The sequence below is a fragment of the Sardina pilchardus genome, chromosome 9 (genome assembly GCF_963854185.1).
Source record: "Sardina pilchardus chromosome 9, fSarPil1.1, whole genome shotgun sequence".
Lineage (NCBI taxonomy): Eukaryota > Metazoa > Chordata > Actinopteri > Clupeiformes > Clupeidae > Sardina > Sardina pilchardus.
In genome coordinates, this window is record NC_085002.1 from 23154680 (window position 1) to 23171756 (window position 17077).

Here is a 17077-nt window from a genome sequence, read left to right on the forward strand (position 1 = left end):
GTCTTGCACAGCAGGCCTTTATATTATCATGTGATCTTTACATTATCTACAGGGAATAATCATGTACAAAGTCTATACTTTTATATTCACTGGGGACAATGCAACGTAAGGGCCAGAAGTGACGAGAAGAGAGCTCAGATTGCCTCTATTATTCAATCAAAGTGTGTTCCATCGTGCTTTTCTGACTATGCATTTAGACTAACGCAGTGTTATTTCCTTTACACGTCACATTTCAAGTAGCCTAGGTTTAATTACCAGTTTACGCAACCAGTAGGCTATGTGCTGGCAATCATAAGAATTACTTAGGCACATTGATTCCAAAAGCGCAACAGCGACATCAAAAAAACAGCTGTTCACTTGTTCACTTCAAATACGTTCATAGATCTAACATGTGCTCCCTAACACACTCGAACCACGCCTCCTAAATCGCCGGCTTACAGATGATTGTTGAAAACCAATGAATGACCAGGGCTTCACAAAAGGCTAATAACGGGAGAGGAGTCTTCGAACATTACACACACTGCACCCAGTAACTGAGACTCGAGCGTTCCCTGCCGGACAACAACATGGGCAAGCGCAAAACCAAGAACAGCGTCAAGCAAGAGGACCAACTGCCTCTTATTCTGGATCCACCGGTGGTCAAGAGTAAATCGCGCAACCATTATGTTCTTATGTGCTTTTTATTATTTGTTGTGGTCGTTGGTGGACCACTCCTCAGCTGGCTTTGTGTTCAACAACAGCAGTCCATTAACGAGTTGTCAGAAACCTTTACGTCCATGCAGATGAAATTTGTGAAGTTCCAACAGCATGAAGGGACAGACAACCCACAAGTAAGTTTATTCTACTACAGCCTATTATATGTGATTACTTATAGGCCTACTTACAGGTATGAAGTTTCAGGTGTACAAAAATACATGGGCCTACTCTGGAATATGTATTTTGGTGAATTTCTGAAAATTGTTCAAGACATGGTTGCTATGTTACATTTTAAACCATTGAAGGTATAGTACTGGTGGGCCATGCCGTGTACTTTCTTGTGGTTGACTACACGTGCGATGTGTAGAATGGTGTGGGCTTTCTTGCTATTAATAGTGGTCTTGTCCTAACCAAGGATCCTCTTACTTCTTAGCTACTCATCATCACATTAGAAGAACTTGAAATGTCAACAGGAGTATACAATGTGCTGGTATTATTTCAGCAGTCAGTACTACCTCATATTTACCTCATGTTCTGCATGATAACCTACGGCACAGTTGAAGAATTACACTTATTTTTGATTCTCTCATATGGTCATGTCCTATATTGTATTTTAAAGAAATATCATATTTTGTGTCTGTTTTAAATATAAACTATGTCATCCTCTTGCAGTTGGGTGGCATTGGCCATTTTGAAGAGAGGCTGCTAGCTCTGGAGCAGGCACAGTCCAAGGCCCAACAGCAGGCTGACATGGCGCTGACAGCTGCCGAGCAGCTGAAGGATTCAGACCTCCACTCTCAGGTGTGGGCCCTGCAGGCTGAGATGACCACAGAGCTGAACTCCAAGATAGCCGAGCTGCAACAGGTCGGTGTGTCCGTTGCTTCCCTGAATGCGCTGATCGCGAACCAGACCAAGGAGCTGGAGGCCGTGAAGCAGAGCGTCAGTGACATCCTGAACTCCAACTCCCAGCTTGCCCTCAGTATCTCCGGCCTCACCAGCAGCATTACCAGTGCGGCATCCCAGCTCGACCAGCAAGGCATTGTGGTGGATGACCTGAGCGTGCAGCTGCAGGAGCAGGCAGATGAGATCCACAGCCTGAGGGAATCTTTCTCAAGTCAACAGGAATCGCTCGAGTCCAACAGCCAGGAGGTGCTGGAACTGAAGTATGTAGAGAAGGAAAGCACAGAACAGCAAGTCAGCTGTTATTAGGAAAACCTCTCACAGACAACACCATACAACACAGACACTCACTTGTTCTTTATTTCACATACAGTATGTTTCCAGTGAAGCGTAGCATAATGACTGTGGATTTGTATTTTAACATGGATAAACATAATTTAATGCTTTGTCACTACAATGTTATTAGACTATATGGTCGGAAAATGCCATCTTGCCAATGACCTGCATGTATGTGACTCCTGTGCACTAGGAGCTTGTTGGTGATGGCGCGAATGAAGAGGCAGAAGTCTCTAAATAAGCAACTGAAAGCTGTACAGCAGAGCTTATCAGAGCAACTCAACCAAGCCCACAGCCTCCATGATGACCTGGAGGCCCCTTTGCTTGCCGTCCATAGCCAGGTGATCAAGGACACACACACAGACACACACAGACACAGACACACACACACACACATCCACATCCACATAAACAGACGCATACACACACACACACACACAATTTTTGTGGATAGAGATGAGTAGCTTTTATGAGTAGCTTTTATTAATACCAGTTAATATCTTGTATACTGTCCTGTTTTGTGTTAAATGTAATTGCAAAATCCTGCTTTAGTTACTCCCTGGTAGTGAGGCAGCTGAAGAGGAACCGGCAGCTGAAGAGGAACCAGCAGCTGAAGAGGAGGCACAGGAGCCCAAGGAAGAAGGTCAAGAAACTGAAGTGGAAACATCTGATGAAGAAATCGCCGCAGGTGAGGAGACGGCAGCAGGAGAGTCCACTGATGAGACAGGTGCACTTGACGAGGAAGCAACAGACGAGGCTGCTGACGAAACTTTGGAGACAGAAGAAGCCATGGATTCTGAAGAGGAAGCAACTGGAGAGGCTCTGCAAGGGACAGAAGATGCCTCTGAAGAACCACAGGAGGAGGAGGAGGAGGAGGATGTTATGGAGGAACCTGCAGATGAAATAGCAGGAGAAGACACTGCAGAAGAAGCTGACGAAGAAAATGCCGATGAAGAAACTGAAGAATTAGAGGAAGAGGAGGTAGAGGAAGAGGAGGAAGAGGAAGAAGAGGAAACAGAAGATGAAGAAGGAGAACAGGAAGAAATAGAAGAAGAGGAGGCAGAGGAGGAGGAGGAGAATGATGAAACTACAGAGGAGTTGTCAGAGGACTCAGACAGTCAGTCAGACTTAGATGAACCGTCAGAGGTTGACGAGGAATCTATTGAGGAGGAATCTGTTGATGAGGAGGCTGATGCTGCAGAGGAACTTGAAGATGAGCCATCAGAAGATGTGGAAGAATTCGGAGAGGATTTCATGGAGGAAACCACTGAAGAGGACATTAAGGATGCAGAGTACGATGATGATGATGATTTTGCAGAGTTTGAATAGCATACAAAATAAGGTGCTTTTTCAAAAGAGCAAGACAATGAAGCATTAAACAAACATGGCTGAATCAGCCGTTTCTTTTGATACTTTTGATGTTTGTTTTCAAGAGAAACTTTTCTCATAGTCAAGATGATGGCACTGCCTTAATTGCCATGTTCATTCGGGTGAATGTGATTGAAATAATACGGAATTAAATTGTGGTCTCAAAAAAAGACTGAAAAAAGAATAAAGCAAAACAACCTATTTATATGAGTTGCCTGCACATTGAAATCAAATACTGTAGAACATGGAAATGTTGGCCGACAAAGCCTTAGATAGACTGGACTAATTTAATATAATTTAATCTCACTGATTTTCGGAAAAATAAAAATTATTTGTATGTTTTGTACCATTTGAGTTTCCTGACCTGATTGCCCTGTATCACAGCCCTGTAGCTACCCTGTCTTGCTCTGCACCCCCCACCCTGTTACTAATACCGAACAGCTATTTCTGGCAGCACCTATGAATACTGCAGTGGGGCAGCTAATATCCCTATTTCAGACCTCTAAGAAATGTATTTATAGGGTTTGTTTTTTTGGTGATCAAAGTGGGAAATAAGGCACTTAAATTCACATGTTACTTCCTCCTTTTTGGACAAACTCCAAGAGCCCTACTCCAGCATGCTAACTAACAGAAGCAGGCATGGCCAGCGAGGTGGCTACCGCTGTTAGAGCGTCCTCTCTGTGCGTCCCCCCCCCCCCCCCCCATGCTCCACGTGCGGTTGCAGTTGTCCCCTCTGAGTGAAACTCAAGCCTGTCTTCCAACGGTGTTATTTACGGCAGCACTGTCTCTCAGTCTGCTGCCAGTCACAGCTGTTCACATGTCACTGCCATACGACCCACGCTGGTAGCCCAGCAGGGAGATTACTGTCTGGATATAAACGAGGAGCCGCCAGGGACAGGGTCTCATTGATTCTGAATTGTTGTTCACTGTGCACGAGATCAAAGTAATCTCAAATTCTTTTTTTTTTTGTGAGTGTGTACAAACAGAGATAACAAGCAACACTAACTACCTAGTAAAATACCCACAATCATTCAACTGTGAAAATAATTGCTTTTCTTTTACTTTAAAAGGGCAAATACAATTTGTCTTTCTTTCGGTCCATTTGTTCCATGGAGGAACTCAGCAGAGTTACCATACTGCTGTTATTAATCAAACTGCTGCTAGTTCATTGCGTGACCTTTTGAAAAGACCTTTGGCCTAACAAAGTCTGAGGAGGATGTATAGTTCCTGAAAGTCCTGTGTGTTAAGTTACGTTAAGTGTCTGTAGTACATGCTGTACTGTACTCCTCCCATTGGGAAGTATCTGAGGTACCCACTCTGGTAATACTCTCTATCTCCACAGGGTGGCAGCACTGTCACAGGCACCATAGGCCTAGAGTGAAAAGATTTATTTATCGAGCTCACAGCATAATGACTGTGGTCAGGTCTCAAGAGAGATAGTGTGGTCTTTGCTGTCACAGTCATTCACTGTCATTAATTAAAGCCCTTTCCGCCAGATGTGTTCACATCAGGTAGACCCTGGCTTTAACTATGTGATCAACCTCCCACATACATTAAGCTATATGGACCAATGGACACTGTAATGTGTGTGGAAAAAGATGGTAAAAGGTCAGGTTGTCCATGGGATGAATATACTTAGAATACCCTGCTACCATTTAAAAATGTACATTAATGTGCATTATGGACTGAAATCTATGGATTGTTTTCTTTCTGTGGGAATAGATATCAACAGTTACATCCACCTCTAATGCAACATTTGTAGTGTCATAACCACAGTCCTACTACACTGTCAGGAAAAAATGGCTAGCAAGGAGGATGTTTTATGTAATCATGTGTGGATGACATTGAGTGAGTGAGTGGATGAGTGGGAGTGTGTGTGTAACTTACTCACTGAGTGGGGATTGGGGGGATGGTAGTATGGTTGAACAGTTGCACAGCAGAGAGGGTGAGAGAGAGCCAGAGAGAGGAAGAGAGAGAGGGGCGGACATAGACTACGAGGGGGAAGGAGGAAGAGAAAAGGGGGCAGGAAGATATGAGGCTGAAAGGTGGGAGGCAGGGCAGGGCTCTGAGATGTGGAACCAGTAGTCCCCTCTGGAGCCAAGCAACAGGACCTCCGGCTCATCTCTACTCACTCACTGACTCCCACCACCACCACCGCTGCTGCTGCTGCTGCTGCTGCATCGTCCCAGCGGAGCTGCGCTGAGGACGTTGCCTCGATCTGACTCACGCCCTTTGGCTGATCTCCCACCAAGCGTTTCCTAGGCCATGCAAGAGACGCACGCCTCCCTCGCCTGACCCACACCACAGCCATGTCCACCCTGTCCTCCAGCACCAGGGAGCAGGCCCGCGCACGGAGGACCCAGGCCGACCTGCCCCCCTCCTCCAGCAGCAGGGCAAGCAGGGTAAGAGACGTGCTTTTTACAATTCAACAGGTCAGCAGCAACGATGCATGTGTATAGCACTGACTTTGTAAACTTACGGGCAACATGTTTAGCCGTGCATCCAGTCATGGCAAGACGACGCAAAGGATTTTATTTACATTTTTTTCAAAGCAAGTAGGCTTAAATCAAAGAGTTTATTCATTCATTCAAGGTACAGTACATTTATAGTGCTTGATGAGGCGTAGATTTCACAACTATGATGGAAGTTATTAAAATGAATAAAAAATAGTGGATGCGATAAGACTTTAAGAGTCAACAATAGCTGTTAACCTCCTAGATGCTGATCTTACACTCTAGCCAGTAAGATGTGTTGCACACCATCTAGCTCGTATCAAATTGACATAGTTCATATACAACTAAACTTCAGGTTCTGCCATCGTCTCATGTGATCTGTCATCAAAATGACTGAGAAAAGTTATTTTCTGGTCATGACTTTGTCCTCTTTCACAGTTCCTTATTTTGCATACAGTGAATTCCCATAAGGGATGTAGATATGACAGCGGTCAGACTTGAGCTTGTAAAACTGAGAAAAGACAATGCATGGCTTGATCGTTTGATTTGAGTTGTGTGACTTGACATTAAGTAAGCCTAATTAGAGTGTGTGTCTCCCTCTGTGTGTGTGTGTGTGTGTGTGTGTGTGTGTGTGTGTGTGTGTGAGTGTGCGTGTGTGTGTGTGTGAGAGAGAGAGAGAGAGAGAGAGAGAGAGAGAGAGAGAGAGAGAGAGAGAGAGAGAGAGAGAGTGAAAGATAAGAGAGGGGGGAAATGAGATTAGTACAATCGATAACCCACAAGTACATTGTATTTTCACTGGAATAAGAGGAAGCATCCCCTCAGGGCAATGTTCAAAAGAAACTTCACAGCAGCTCAGATCACCAAAACACTCATCAGTCGTTGCTTTAAGACTTTCAACACAAGACACACAAAAGCCTCTCCTCAAAGTACTCTCAAATAAAAACAAACAGCCCTCCTCTGACCAGATGATTCCGATCAACAGGACATTTAAAACCCCAGCTCAAGCTAGAATTCAAACCATACTTATATGGTTATCCCATATACATATTCTATTCATATATATATATATATATATATATATATATATATATATATATTCTGAAGCAGTGTGCCTCCAAAGAGACATTCCCAGTGTTTATGCGAGCTGTGACAGGGGAATGGGAGACTGCGAGGAGAGGACGAGCAGGCCACGAGAGGCTGCATGGGAACGCTGTCCGAGTGTTTACAGTGCTGTATTCCTGCCCCGCTCCGCTGGGACACACTCATTTTTTCCACTGGGAAGCACGAGCCAGGCCAACATGACAGCCCTGAACACTTCCCATATGCTGTTCAGAGGGGGGCAGAGGAAAGGCCCCGGCTAAAGATGACCAAACACAAAGAGAGCCGAACGGACAGATTTATTCAGCAGGCAGAGAAGACCACAAGAGTGGTACTGTCGGGCAAACTTGCTGTGACAGCTTACTAAAATTACAGGAGGCTTAGTGTTAAGGCTGTCAACATGATGATGGGTCGGCATCCAGTGAACCTCACACTCAGGGGGGAATTTTTGTTACAGTCTTGCTTTGGAGTGTGTGTGTGTGTGTGTGTGTGTCTGTGTGTGTGTGTGTGTGTGTGTGTCTGTGTGTGTGTGTGTGTGTGTGGTGGTCACTCCACATACACATATTTTTTTTTCCAGCCAAAGATAAGCTGTTATTCACTCCCTGAGGATGTGTGCCAAGCCATATGACTGCCATACTTGGTTGTGGAGAGCCTAATTAGAAAATCGGGTCTGCTGGCCCCAATCCAGAGAGAAAAGCCAGCAGGTGGTCTTGCATAAAACAAAATCTGCACTCCATTTTCCATCTTTTTAACTGTCATTGTGTCCCCTTTCCCCTAAAATTATTATTGCCAGTACCAGATGTTCTAATGAGACTGTCACAAGCCCTGTGTAAACTCACGACCTAGAACATGTATGCAGCACATGCATTCTGTGATATATTTCTCAAGGTTTTCTGTCTTTGTAGGCCCAAAGGTTTTCAGAACACTTCCCACCCCACCAATTTGCTCTGCATCCTTGAGGTCCACACGCTACAGGCATTAGGCGCTGGGCCATGAGGTAGCCAGTGTCAACTCTCTTCCAGTTTGTAAGGAAGGACGAGGTCCATGTCCAAACCAATATCTGAGGATAACCAGCGAGCCAGCCAGAGCCTTGCTGTTAGAAAATAATTTTGACTTTTATTGTTGTGTCTTGACCTCACACTTCAATTTTCTTGTCATGGTGGACAAACCATTCTTCCAGACTAGCTAAGGGTTGTTCAGAGGTCATTTGTTCCATTTCTTTCCCTTTTTGCTAGCTACAGTAGACAGCTACACAAGCGTGTGTGGCATTTCTGCTGTCTAGGCTGTGGGACACCAGGGGCCCCAACAAGATGTTTCATTCAAATGGGAACGTGGCATAAAACAAAAAAACAATAAAACAACGTTTTATTCTTAGGCAGAGGCGGACATCCCGGGTCCAGAAAGTAAAAAATCCTGCCACATATTCTTTCTACCTGTGCACTTAAAACACAGGTGATATCACTAATCATTTCATTTGATCTACCTGGCGGCTTATTAGGATGAACTGGTTCACTAAACGGCTTGATCAAATACTTGGTAGGACTTTAACTTTCTGAACCCGGAATGTCTACCTGTTCTTAGCTTGCATTTGTAAAGAACGTTAGATCTATCATGCACACTGCACACACCATTTTATAACCACCTCCTACACCTTCTCCCTGCCCACTTCCACTCCATTACTAAGGTAATATGGACAGTCCAAGTGCCATCCTAAAACCCTCCAACAGTGACTCTACATGGATACAGGCATTGAGAGCATGTACATATAGCCTACAATAGTTTATTTTTCTCCATGCAGGACCTTAAAGATCATGTAAACCAAAATCAGAAATTTGTTTGGAAAAAAAACAAACAAAAAAAACAAACAAGATTGTGAACTGTGTGGGATTGATGTGTGGGGTTTGACCATGATCTTTTTTGTGCTTTGTTTGTTTGGGTGGCTATTTATTGATGATGCGATGAGTTCCTCATTAGCATGTCGAGTTGAGTTAAATTAGCAGATAGTGCCACCATTATTACATGTATTCATGGATCTCATCAGGTCCCTTTCCACAGGTGTATTAATCAAGCATCATGCAGTCTGCATTGCTAATCAATGTGCTTGATTTTATACACCTGTGGAAAGGGACCTGATGAAACCCATGTATTCCTTCAGTCTGTGCACTTAGCACAGGTGACATCGAAAATTAGTTGATTCACTGGATGAAGAGTTATCATAATTAGGATCAGCTGGTTTAGTGAACAGTTGGAACAAATGTGCTACTAGTTGTTCACCTCTATGAATGAGTCAGCCTACAACAGAGAACATTCATGTTCACTGTTCAGCTTTCCAAGGTGCTTGTCATACGTATGCTGTATGACTGAGTGGGTATGAGCAAGGCCCAATGTTAAGCTTATTCATGGGTTTCATCAGGTCCCTTTCCACAGGTGTATAAAATCAAGCACCTTGATTATCAATGCAGACTGGATGGTGCTTGATTAATACACCTGTGAAAAGGGACCTGATGAAATCCATGAATAACCTTTTGGACCTTTACCTTTACTCAATGTATGATGTCAGAGTTACTGACTAAACATACAGCCACGGAGGCATGTTGCCCGGGGCCAGCTCACCAGAGAGAGAGAGAGAGAGAGAGTGAGAGAGCAGTGGCCTACGGCTCATCAACTTAGCTCCACATTAGGATTGACCACCACAGGGAGGGGAGGAACTATTATTTTAACCCTCTCCACTGGCAAACGCCATGTTCCCTAATGCTGCAGAATGGGTCAACCATATAGCAAGAAATACAGAAGGGCATTTGCCTGTAATAAAAGTGGATATACTATTGGTAAGGAAAAGACCCGATCTAATTCAGTGCCAAACAGTGCACTAACTATTCCAGTGTAATCATAGTTGATGCCCTTGAGGAAATATTTAATTTCCTTTAACCTGGTACAGACTTTTTGAGCATGCACCAGCTGTTTGTTGATTGCCTTATTAATTAGCCCTCATGAGGTAACACTGGAGCTTCAGATTGGATATTTCTTGACTCTTTTAAGTTCAGCTCTTTCCCATGCAAGAGACAGCGTTCATGAAAGTAAGCTTCCTTTTGTACCTTACAATGTTTCGCTGAAATATTGCAAAATACTGTGAAGTAGGCCTACTTCTTGCCAACAAATACGGCTACTGAGAAATGTATGCCATGCAATCAGTGCCAAACAAGCATAGCCTAATCCTAATCAGATATGAAAAATGCATGCTATGTTTATTGAAGTTAGCTACACAGATAATTATTAAATGGAGCAACATGAGGACTTATGCCAGCCTTACACTATACGATTTTCGATTTCACAGTCGGCGACTACATTTCCAAAGTCGGAATGAAATGAGTTTTACACTAGTCGCGGCGGGTGCCCTAAAGTCAATTAGATCGTTCAGTATGCTACCAATTTTAAGTCAGTCTTTTTCTAGTCTTAGCGTTACGACAGTATCAAAGATGTTTGATATTATCGCAAGTCTTTTAGTCGTGATTCATGCAAATTACGTGGCCAATATAAGCCCAATAGTGACCTCCAACAATCCAATCTCCAACACCAAACAGTATGGGACAACTATACAGCTGTAGGCTATATAGCCTAATTATTTCGTATTTCGTTTCTTATAAATGTAGTCGGCTATTCCAATGACAGAACAACTCAATTAGGGATGTCAGTCACACATGAAGCAATGCTGCAAAAACACGAAAATATGACTGAGTAGGCTATCGTTTGAGATCCTATCTAGTGTGATGATCTAATGAGCAATATTTTAAAGCAATTTAGCTGTAGCCTAGTTTTGAAAGAAGTGACCCTGCAAAATCCCTAGTCGTTGCAAAATCATAGTCTGTGACTTAAAATCGAATGACTTGTCTTCAGATGTGAGAGGGTCTGAGATTGTAATCTTCCAAAAATCTTTCCCAATCTTTAGTCTTTTGGTGTAAGGATGGTATTTGTCAAAGACAAATATCCTACTTTCCTGCTGTCATCAACTACACCTGGCTTTTAGTCCCCTCATATGATTAGTGAAGTCAGGTGGATTAAATCAGGGTTGCAGCTGAACTGAAACATGGATAGTTGCCTTGTTTGCAATTTGTATGGAGCAGAAGCCATACAATAACTTGTGAGACTGATCCCTCCCTGACGGGATTACTTTAATATGAATTCATAATCAGCAGCTGTGTGGAACCACTGCCTTAAGGCCTGGCATCTATTTATTTGTAAATGTACATACTGTATTTCCTTTACTCTTATACATCACTTACTGCCCTTATTCTTTTTTACTTTTTTGTTATGGTATGTCACTGTTGAGTGTTGTACTTGAGTGCAAAGATTAACCAGAGTCAAATTCCTTGTTTGTTATACGCAAACCTGGCCAATAAAGCTGATTCTGATTCGGATGGCTGTCCAGGGAGGGAGAGAGTATACCACCCGTGTTTTATTTTTATCATTTCAGTACCAACATGTACAAATATAGTAGAAGCTTGTATAAACGTCACCAAGCCATGACTTTGTGCTGTTTTTAGACATTCTAACATCGTGCGGATGCATATCTGACTAATGACTGCACGTTCACCTTAAATAGTTATTGAATAATTGAATATTATGTGGTTTAAGTAACGCTGTAACAATAGTTGGCTCACTGGAAGGGGAAACCGCTTTTTCTCTGTCTCAAGTCCCTCTGCTCTCCCCCCTGAGAGTCTATGGAGCAGAGCCCTGTAAACACCTCTAATCTGAGCAGGCAACAGCACTCTGACCATCCGCCAGCTACAGAAGTTGTTACCTTTTTTGGATGTGTTTGGTTATCTCCTGGAGCTCAATAACTTACACTAAGAAAAAAAAAGAGGGAGGGAGGGAGAAAGCGAAAGAGAGAGAGAAAGAGAGAGAGAGAGGGACAAGGAAAGAGAAAGAGAGAGAAAAGGGGAGGCTAAAAAAATGAGGTATAAGAGAGAAAGAGAGTGATTATGTCTGTGAAGCTAAGCAAAGCCAGGATGCATCCCAACGGAGCATTGAGATCCATGTCCTCACAACAAACGAAGCTTACAGTAGTGAGGTACAGGAATGCACGCGAGCATTATTACAGGATTTCAAGCCAGAATAACTCCTCACTGTCAATTCTCGTGTGTAACCGTGTGTAAGTAGTCACTCGTGATGAAGTAGGCCTACCCAAAGCGCCATGAACATAAGCAAAACATCAAATACTTGCCATTACAATCTTAAATCACACATGATGTCACTACTAAAGTCTTTGTATGCTAATTAATAGAGTCAACCAACCTTCTATGCTTTATTGATTTCCATTGTTCAATGCGATATAATAGACGGTATAAATTTATATTGGAAGACTTGCATGCTAACGCTTTACTGCTTATTAATCATGTATTCACCCCTTTCTTTCCAGCATGAAAGGGAATCCAAGTAAGTTATTGCATTCTTCTTTACCTACAATAATGTTAATTATGTTTTCACCCTTTGTTCCAAAAATTCAAGAAACCTGCACATGAGGCATGCGCTCAATGGTGTTTTTTGCCCCCAACGGCACCTTCTAGGCAGCACAGCCTAAAAGGCACTACCTTTACCCTATTCCTAACCCTAACCCCCTCAACCCTCATCGAAACCCCTAAACTGAGGGGGGTAGTGCCTTGAAGGCAGCGCTGCCTGGAAGGCACCATTGAGGGCAAATAATACCAAAGACCTGAGGGGCATGCTAGAACTTGATTTGATGAGTTCAAATAGGCTGTTAAGTCTGAACTACACAACAACATAAAAACTCTCACCAATGACACAGAATGCAGTTGCACTGTTTGCAGACAGGTTTGCACATTAAATCGAATAGCCACAAGACTAATCAAAGGGCCGTTGGATTGTGCAATAGGTTGGACTCTTCAGCAAGTGGAGCTGGACGCCCCACTCCTCTCTCTTCTCGAAGGGACAACTCCTCAAGGGGAGCAGGCCAGGTGGCAGATGACGGCAGCCCGAAAGACTACAAGAAGGTAACGTTACCACAACGCGTAGCATGTTCTTCAGTCAGTTTGTCCAACAGTAACACTCGTTCTGGGAGGGCCAAAAACGGCAACTGTATCACTAAACCATCCACTAATCCACATTTAGCCATGCTGACTGTTCCCCTGGAGAAAACGATTGTCATCTGGCTTCATAAATTCAGGATAATGGGACATTGCTTTGGAAACCTGGGACCTTTCCCAGTGACTCACTCCTTGATTTTTCCATAGTTAATGCTTTATGGTTTCTGTTTTGTTGAATACATGGAAGGAATCGCAGAATTTGTACAGTAGACTGTCGGCACCCATTGGCCTTCCTATTCTCTGCTCCACTTCCATTTTGACTATCTGCTCTTTGCTTACTGTCAACAAACTCAATGATGCACAAAATGGCATTAAACATCCACAAAATGCATCAATTCATTTCCAAATTTCCTCAAACCGGCCAAGTAATTAGTGTAACATTTGACCAGGAACAACGACAAATTTTGCATTTCACCTGTAGCCTACATCCGCATGAAGTAACAATATTTAACCAACACCTTCAACCAATTCTCTGCACTGTGACACTTGATCTGTTCAAGATGACCCAAATTTCCTGTCACCTCAACATTTTTTCACCATCATCTCCATTTGCAATGTCTTAAACTCTTCATATAAAATCCACAATAAAACATGCTGCTGTCTATTTAAATGGGTGTTTTTTTGCAGATGTACGAGCAGGCTTTACAGACCAATGAGAAACTTAAGTCCAGGCTCGAGGACAGCAAAAAGGAGCTGGCTAGGATCCAAGCTCGACTAGAGAGAGTCAACCAGGTAGCTCCATTTTCCCAGAAATTACAGTGTCCATTTTAAGGATTTACATTGTAAGCAATGCACATTTTTAATGTTGTCCCATAATGCCCATAATGCATTGTGAGACTGTATTCTTTAATTGAGTTTCATTGAATCAATGAATCATGTATACAAAAAAAAATTAATTCACAGACATGTTCTGACTGTACAATCACGGCTGATGTTGTTTTCTCAGAAACAGGGTAAAACATCTGAGCGGTCCAACATGATGGACAAGGACAAAGGGGTATGCATTTTCCCTATAGGTTACAGGACCATTCATGTGCACCAGTGACTCACCCCCCTCATTCATTAGATACACTGAAGCCCAGTGTACCATCCCTTCAACTCCTTTCACTGGTCTGACCCTTTGACCTCCTCATCACACTCCACTAATCACATCTCCCTCACATCACATCAGTAGAGTTGTGCATGCATGCTGTATACCTGATAATTATCTTCAGTTCTGCACTGAAGATAATTGATACTGATCCATCCATCTCTTTAGGAGAAGCACATTCTGGAGAAAAAGATATCAGAGATGGAGGATGAGCTGAAGGTATGGTCTCCTGTTAACGTGATGGCTCGAAGTGCAGGTCTCACAGTAGATAAGCTACCCGCATGACACTCATTATGCTCAAAAGCTCATTGTCTACCACAGATCAGCAGAGGTGGAAAAATCCAGCCTCAGTGAGTAAAAGTTCGACCATGTATTGGTTCTACCTGTGCACTTAGCACAGGTGATCTCATCAATTAGCTGCTCTACCTAGCTGAAGAGTTGTGCTAATTATCCCGACGGGAAAAAAGTCTCCCGACCACCTCCGACGAACTGGGACACACCGGACCAATTTCTTCCCAACCCCATCCAACTCCTCCCCCAGACGTCCAACCGTCGGGGTGGTGTATCTCCTGCTTTAGAATCAGCTGGTTTAAATGAATGGTTGGCACAGATATGTGGTAGGACTTTTACTCACTGAAGCTGGAGTTCTCCACCTCTGCAGATCAGCTAAGTATAGTGATTTAAATCATTTGAAAGGTTATATGCATCACTGCATTATGAGGTAAATGCAATACAGTGGGTTAGATTTTCATGAAATTTTGAGAGTACATGGAAGATAAATGAAAATTCTTTGAAAATCTTTGATCAAGCATTACTTTGGCATTACTCACTTTCACAAACTGTCAGTAAAGTTTGTAATGAAGACGGTTTACATCAGTATACGTACATCAGTTTATAACAAACTGCTAACTGTATATTTTAAGAAGAGGACTGACTGAAAGTGTGGTAGACAATGACACTTGCACCATGTCACAGTAAGTCCTGGTGAAGATGCAACAAATGTCCTAAGGACACAAAGCTCTATCCCCACTTCACTCCATTGGTGACATGAAGTGCCAGAATCTGAAAGCACAAAGCCACAACTGTCTGTCTATCCGTGAAAAAAAACAGACTACTCCATTGCGTAGACTGAGTCACAAAAAAGAAAAGTCCAGTGGAAACTGCTGGCAGACAAAGGCCTAAACAGCAGACACTGCAGTGCATTGAATGACACTACATTGGCAAGTGTAGCTGCACTTGTAAACCCACCATGCTAGCCATCTACAGTAGGCCTACAGCAGACAGGTTTTTCAGAGATTCCAACATTGTCCCTCATGAAAAAGACCAATAGTAACACTATAAGACTACTATAGTACTTATGTGGTAGTGTGGGAACATTGGTATTTTTGTGGAAACATTGGTATGGGTGCCTGTCATGAACCAGAGTATGTTTGTATGTGTTTATGCATCTACCGTATTTATTTTTTTATGTTTATGTTATGTTTTACTGTTGTCTAGAACCTAATAAAGTTTATATAGGCCTATATATATTCCTATAAAGTTACTACAACGTGTTGTGCCGAAATACTATAGATAGTAATTTCCTTTAAAGGTATTCTGGGTACATTACACGGAAGGCCATGCAGACATCTTTAAGCAGAACAACTAAATATAGCTTTAGATAAAATCATTGTCTGAATTATATTTCCGTTCCCTCTTGTAAGTTTCACTTCTGGGGTGTGTGTGCGTGTGTGTTTGTGTGTTTCTCTGTTCCTGTGACCTCAGCCATGTTTCTCTCTCTCTCTCTCTCTACAGGTGAGGACGGAGCTGAAGAGTGAGAACCAGCGGCTGAAGGATGAGAATGGAGCACTGATCCGCGTCATTAGCAAGTTATCCAAATAAAAACAAAGAGGATGAAACTATGAAACCTCAAGACTCAAACCAGTTCTCCGGTCACTGCCTGAGGAGTTCCTACTGTCTAAATAAAGTGTTACACACACACACACACACACACACACACACACACACACACACACACACCACTGTCAAGACCCCGTTTGAACACGTGTCTATGGGGTTACGGTTGTCTCACTCTACTGCCATCTACTGTTAGAACATTAGTGTTGCTTCACAGTATGTGGAATATACTTTGCAGTAATTTGAATTTGATTCAAATTATGGACAGTTGTTGTACTCAAATTAACTTCAGATATACACCTGCTATAACTTGGAGTAACGGGAGTTGTGTCTACACTGGTAGTCTGATTTGAGACACTGTTTTACTATCACATCACCCTTGCCTGGTAGGTTACAGTGACCATATAGTCTGCGGTACTGTATTGCATGTTAAGTCTTGATACTCACATTATGTTAATTTGAAGATTATTTAAGAGTTATTGAAAACATTAGCTGTATCTGAGGAAGATTTGTGTGTTGTCTTGATGCGGATTTTGATCACATTCCTCCTGGTTTGAGTATGCCATCTTAATATGTAAGGCATTTCTTTTTGTTTCTCTTCAATCAAAGAAATCTTATTTATTACACAAGTGAAAACTCTTTTTATTGTATGCCTCCTTCATTGCACAGTTTACATACCATGATTACATTTTCATATGCATAGATACAAACATTACAGTACATACACTAAGTAAAATGTTGACAACATTTGTACATGTCGAAGTAGTTGCATTGTGCTGATAATGAATCTATAATTATAATGAACAGAACATTAATGCTGAGGATAAACGGAGGTTAAATCCCGATGGCATGGTGCACACAGCATTAAAGCGCCAGCCAATGGTCATTAGTGGAACTAGCGGCAACAACTTTAGCTGTCTTACTGACAGACAGACATTGCACAGGAAGCTGTGTTTGTTGATGTTCATGCTTATATTTAAAATGATCAGCAGACGCTTATGTCCAAAACAACATTCATTATTTAAACAGAGGGTTTTTTCATAGTATTTTCAATCTTTTGCATTAATCCACAAGGTTATTCAAACTCAACTTGGATATCAAAACACTTCTCTTTTTTGGAAACTGCCACATATCTCCCA

The 17077-nt window shown here is 42.5% G+C and overlaps 2 protein-coding genes across 5 annotated transcripts; both read left to right on the forward strand.

The window, feature by feature from the left end:
- Positions 1–412: 412 nt before the first annotated feature.
- On the forward strand, positions 413–3649 carry zgc:66479 (uncharacterized protein LOC327541 homolog). Its single transcript, XM_062546388.1, has 4 exons — positions 413–830; positions 1369–1859; positions 2126–2273; positions 2485–3649. Exons 1-4 carry the CDS (start codon positions 567–569, stop codon positions 3259–3261), a joined length of 1680 nt encoding a protein of 559 aa, XP_062402372.1. The 5' UTR covers positions 413–566; the 3' UTR covers positions 3262–3649.
- A 1715-nt stretch (positions 3650–5364) lies between these two features.
- Positions 5365–16578, forward strand: LOC134093085 (protein phosphatase 1 regulatory subunit 12B-like). 4 transcript variants are annotated; one of them, XM_062546389.1, is made up of 7 exons: positions 5371–5702; positions 12268–12284; positions 12742–12859; positions 13580–13684; positions 13899–13949; positions 14211–14261; positions 15837–16578. In XM_062546389.1, the coding sequence occupies exons 1-7, from the start codon at positions 5610–5612 to the stop codon at positions 15921–15923; spliced, it is 522 nt and encodes a 173-aa protein (XP_062402373.1). In that variant the 5' UTR covers positions 5371–5609; the 3' UTR covers positions 15924–16578. The 4 variants fall into 4 exon arrangements, with proteins under 4 accessions (XP_062402375.1, XP_062402373.1, XP_062402374.1 ...); XM_062546390.1 differs by lacking the exon at positions 5371–5702 and adding an exon at positions 9491–9679; XM_062546392.1 differs by lacking the exon at positions 5371–5702 and adding an exon at positions 9545–9928.
- Positions 16579–17077: the final 499 nt, after the last annotated feature.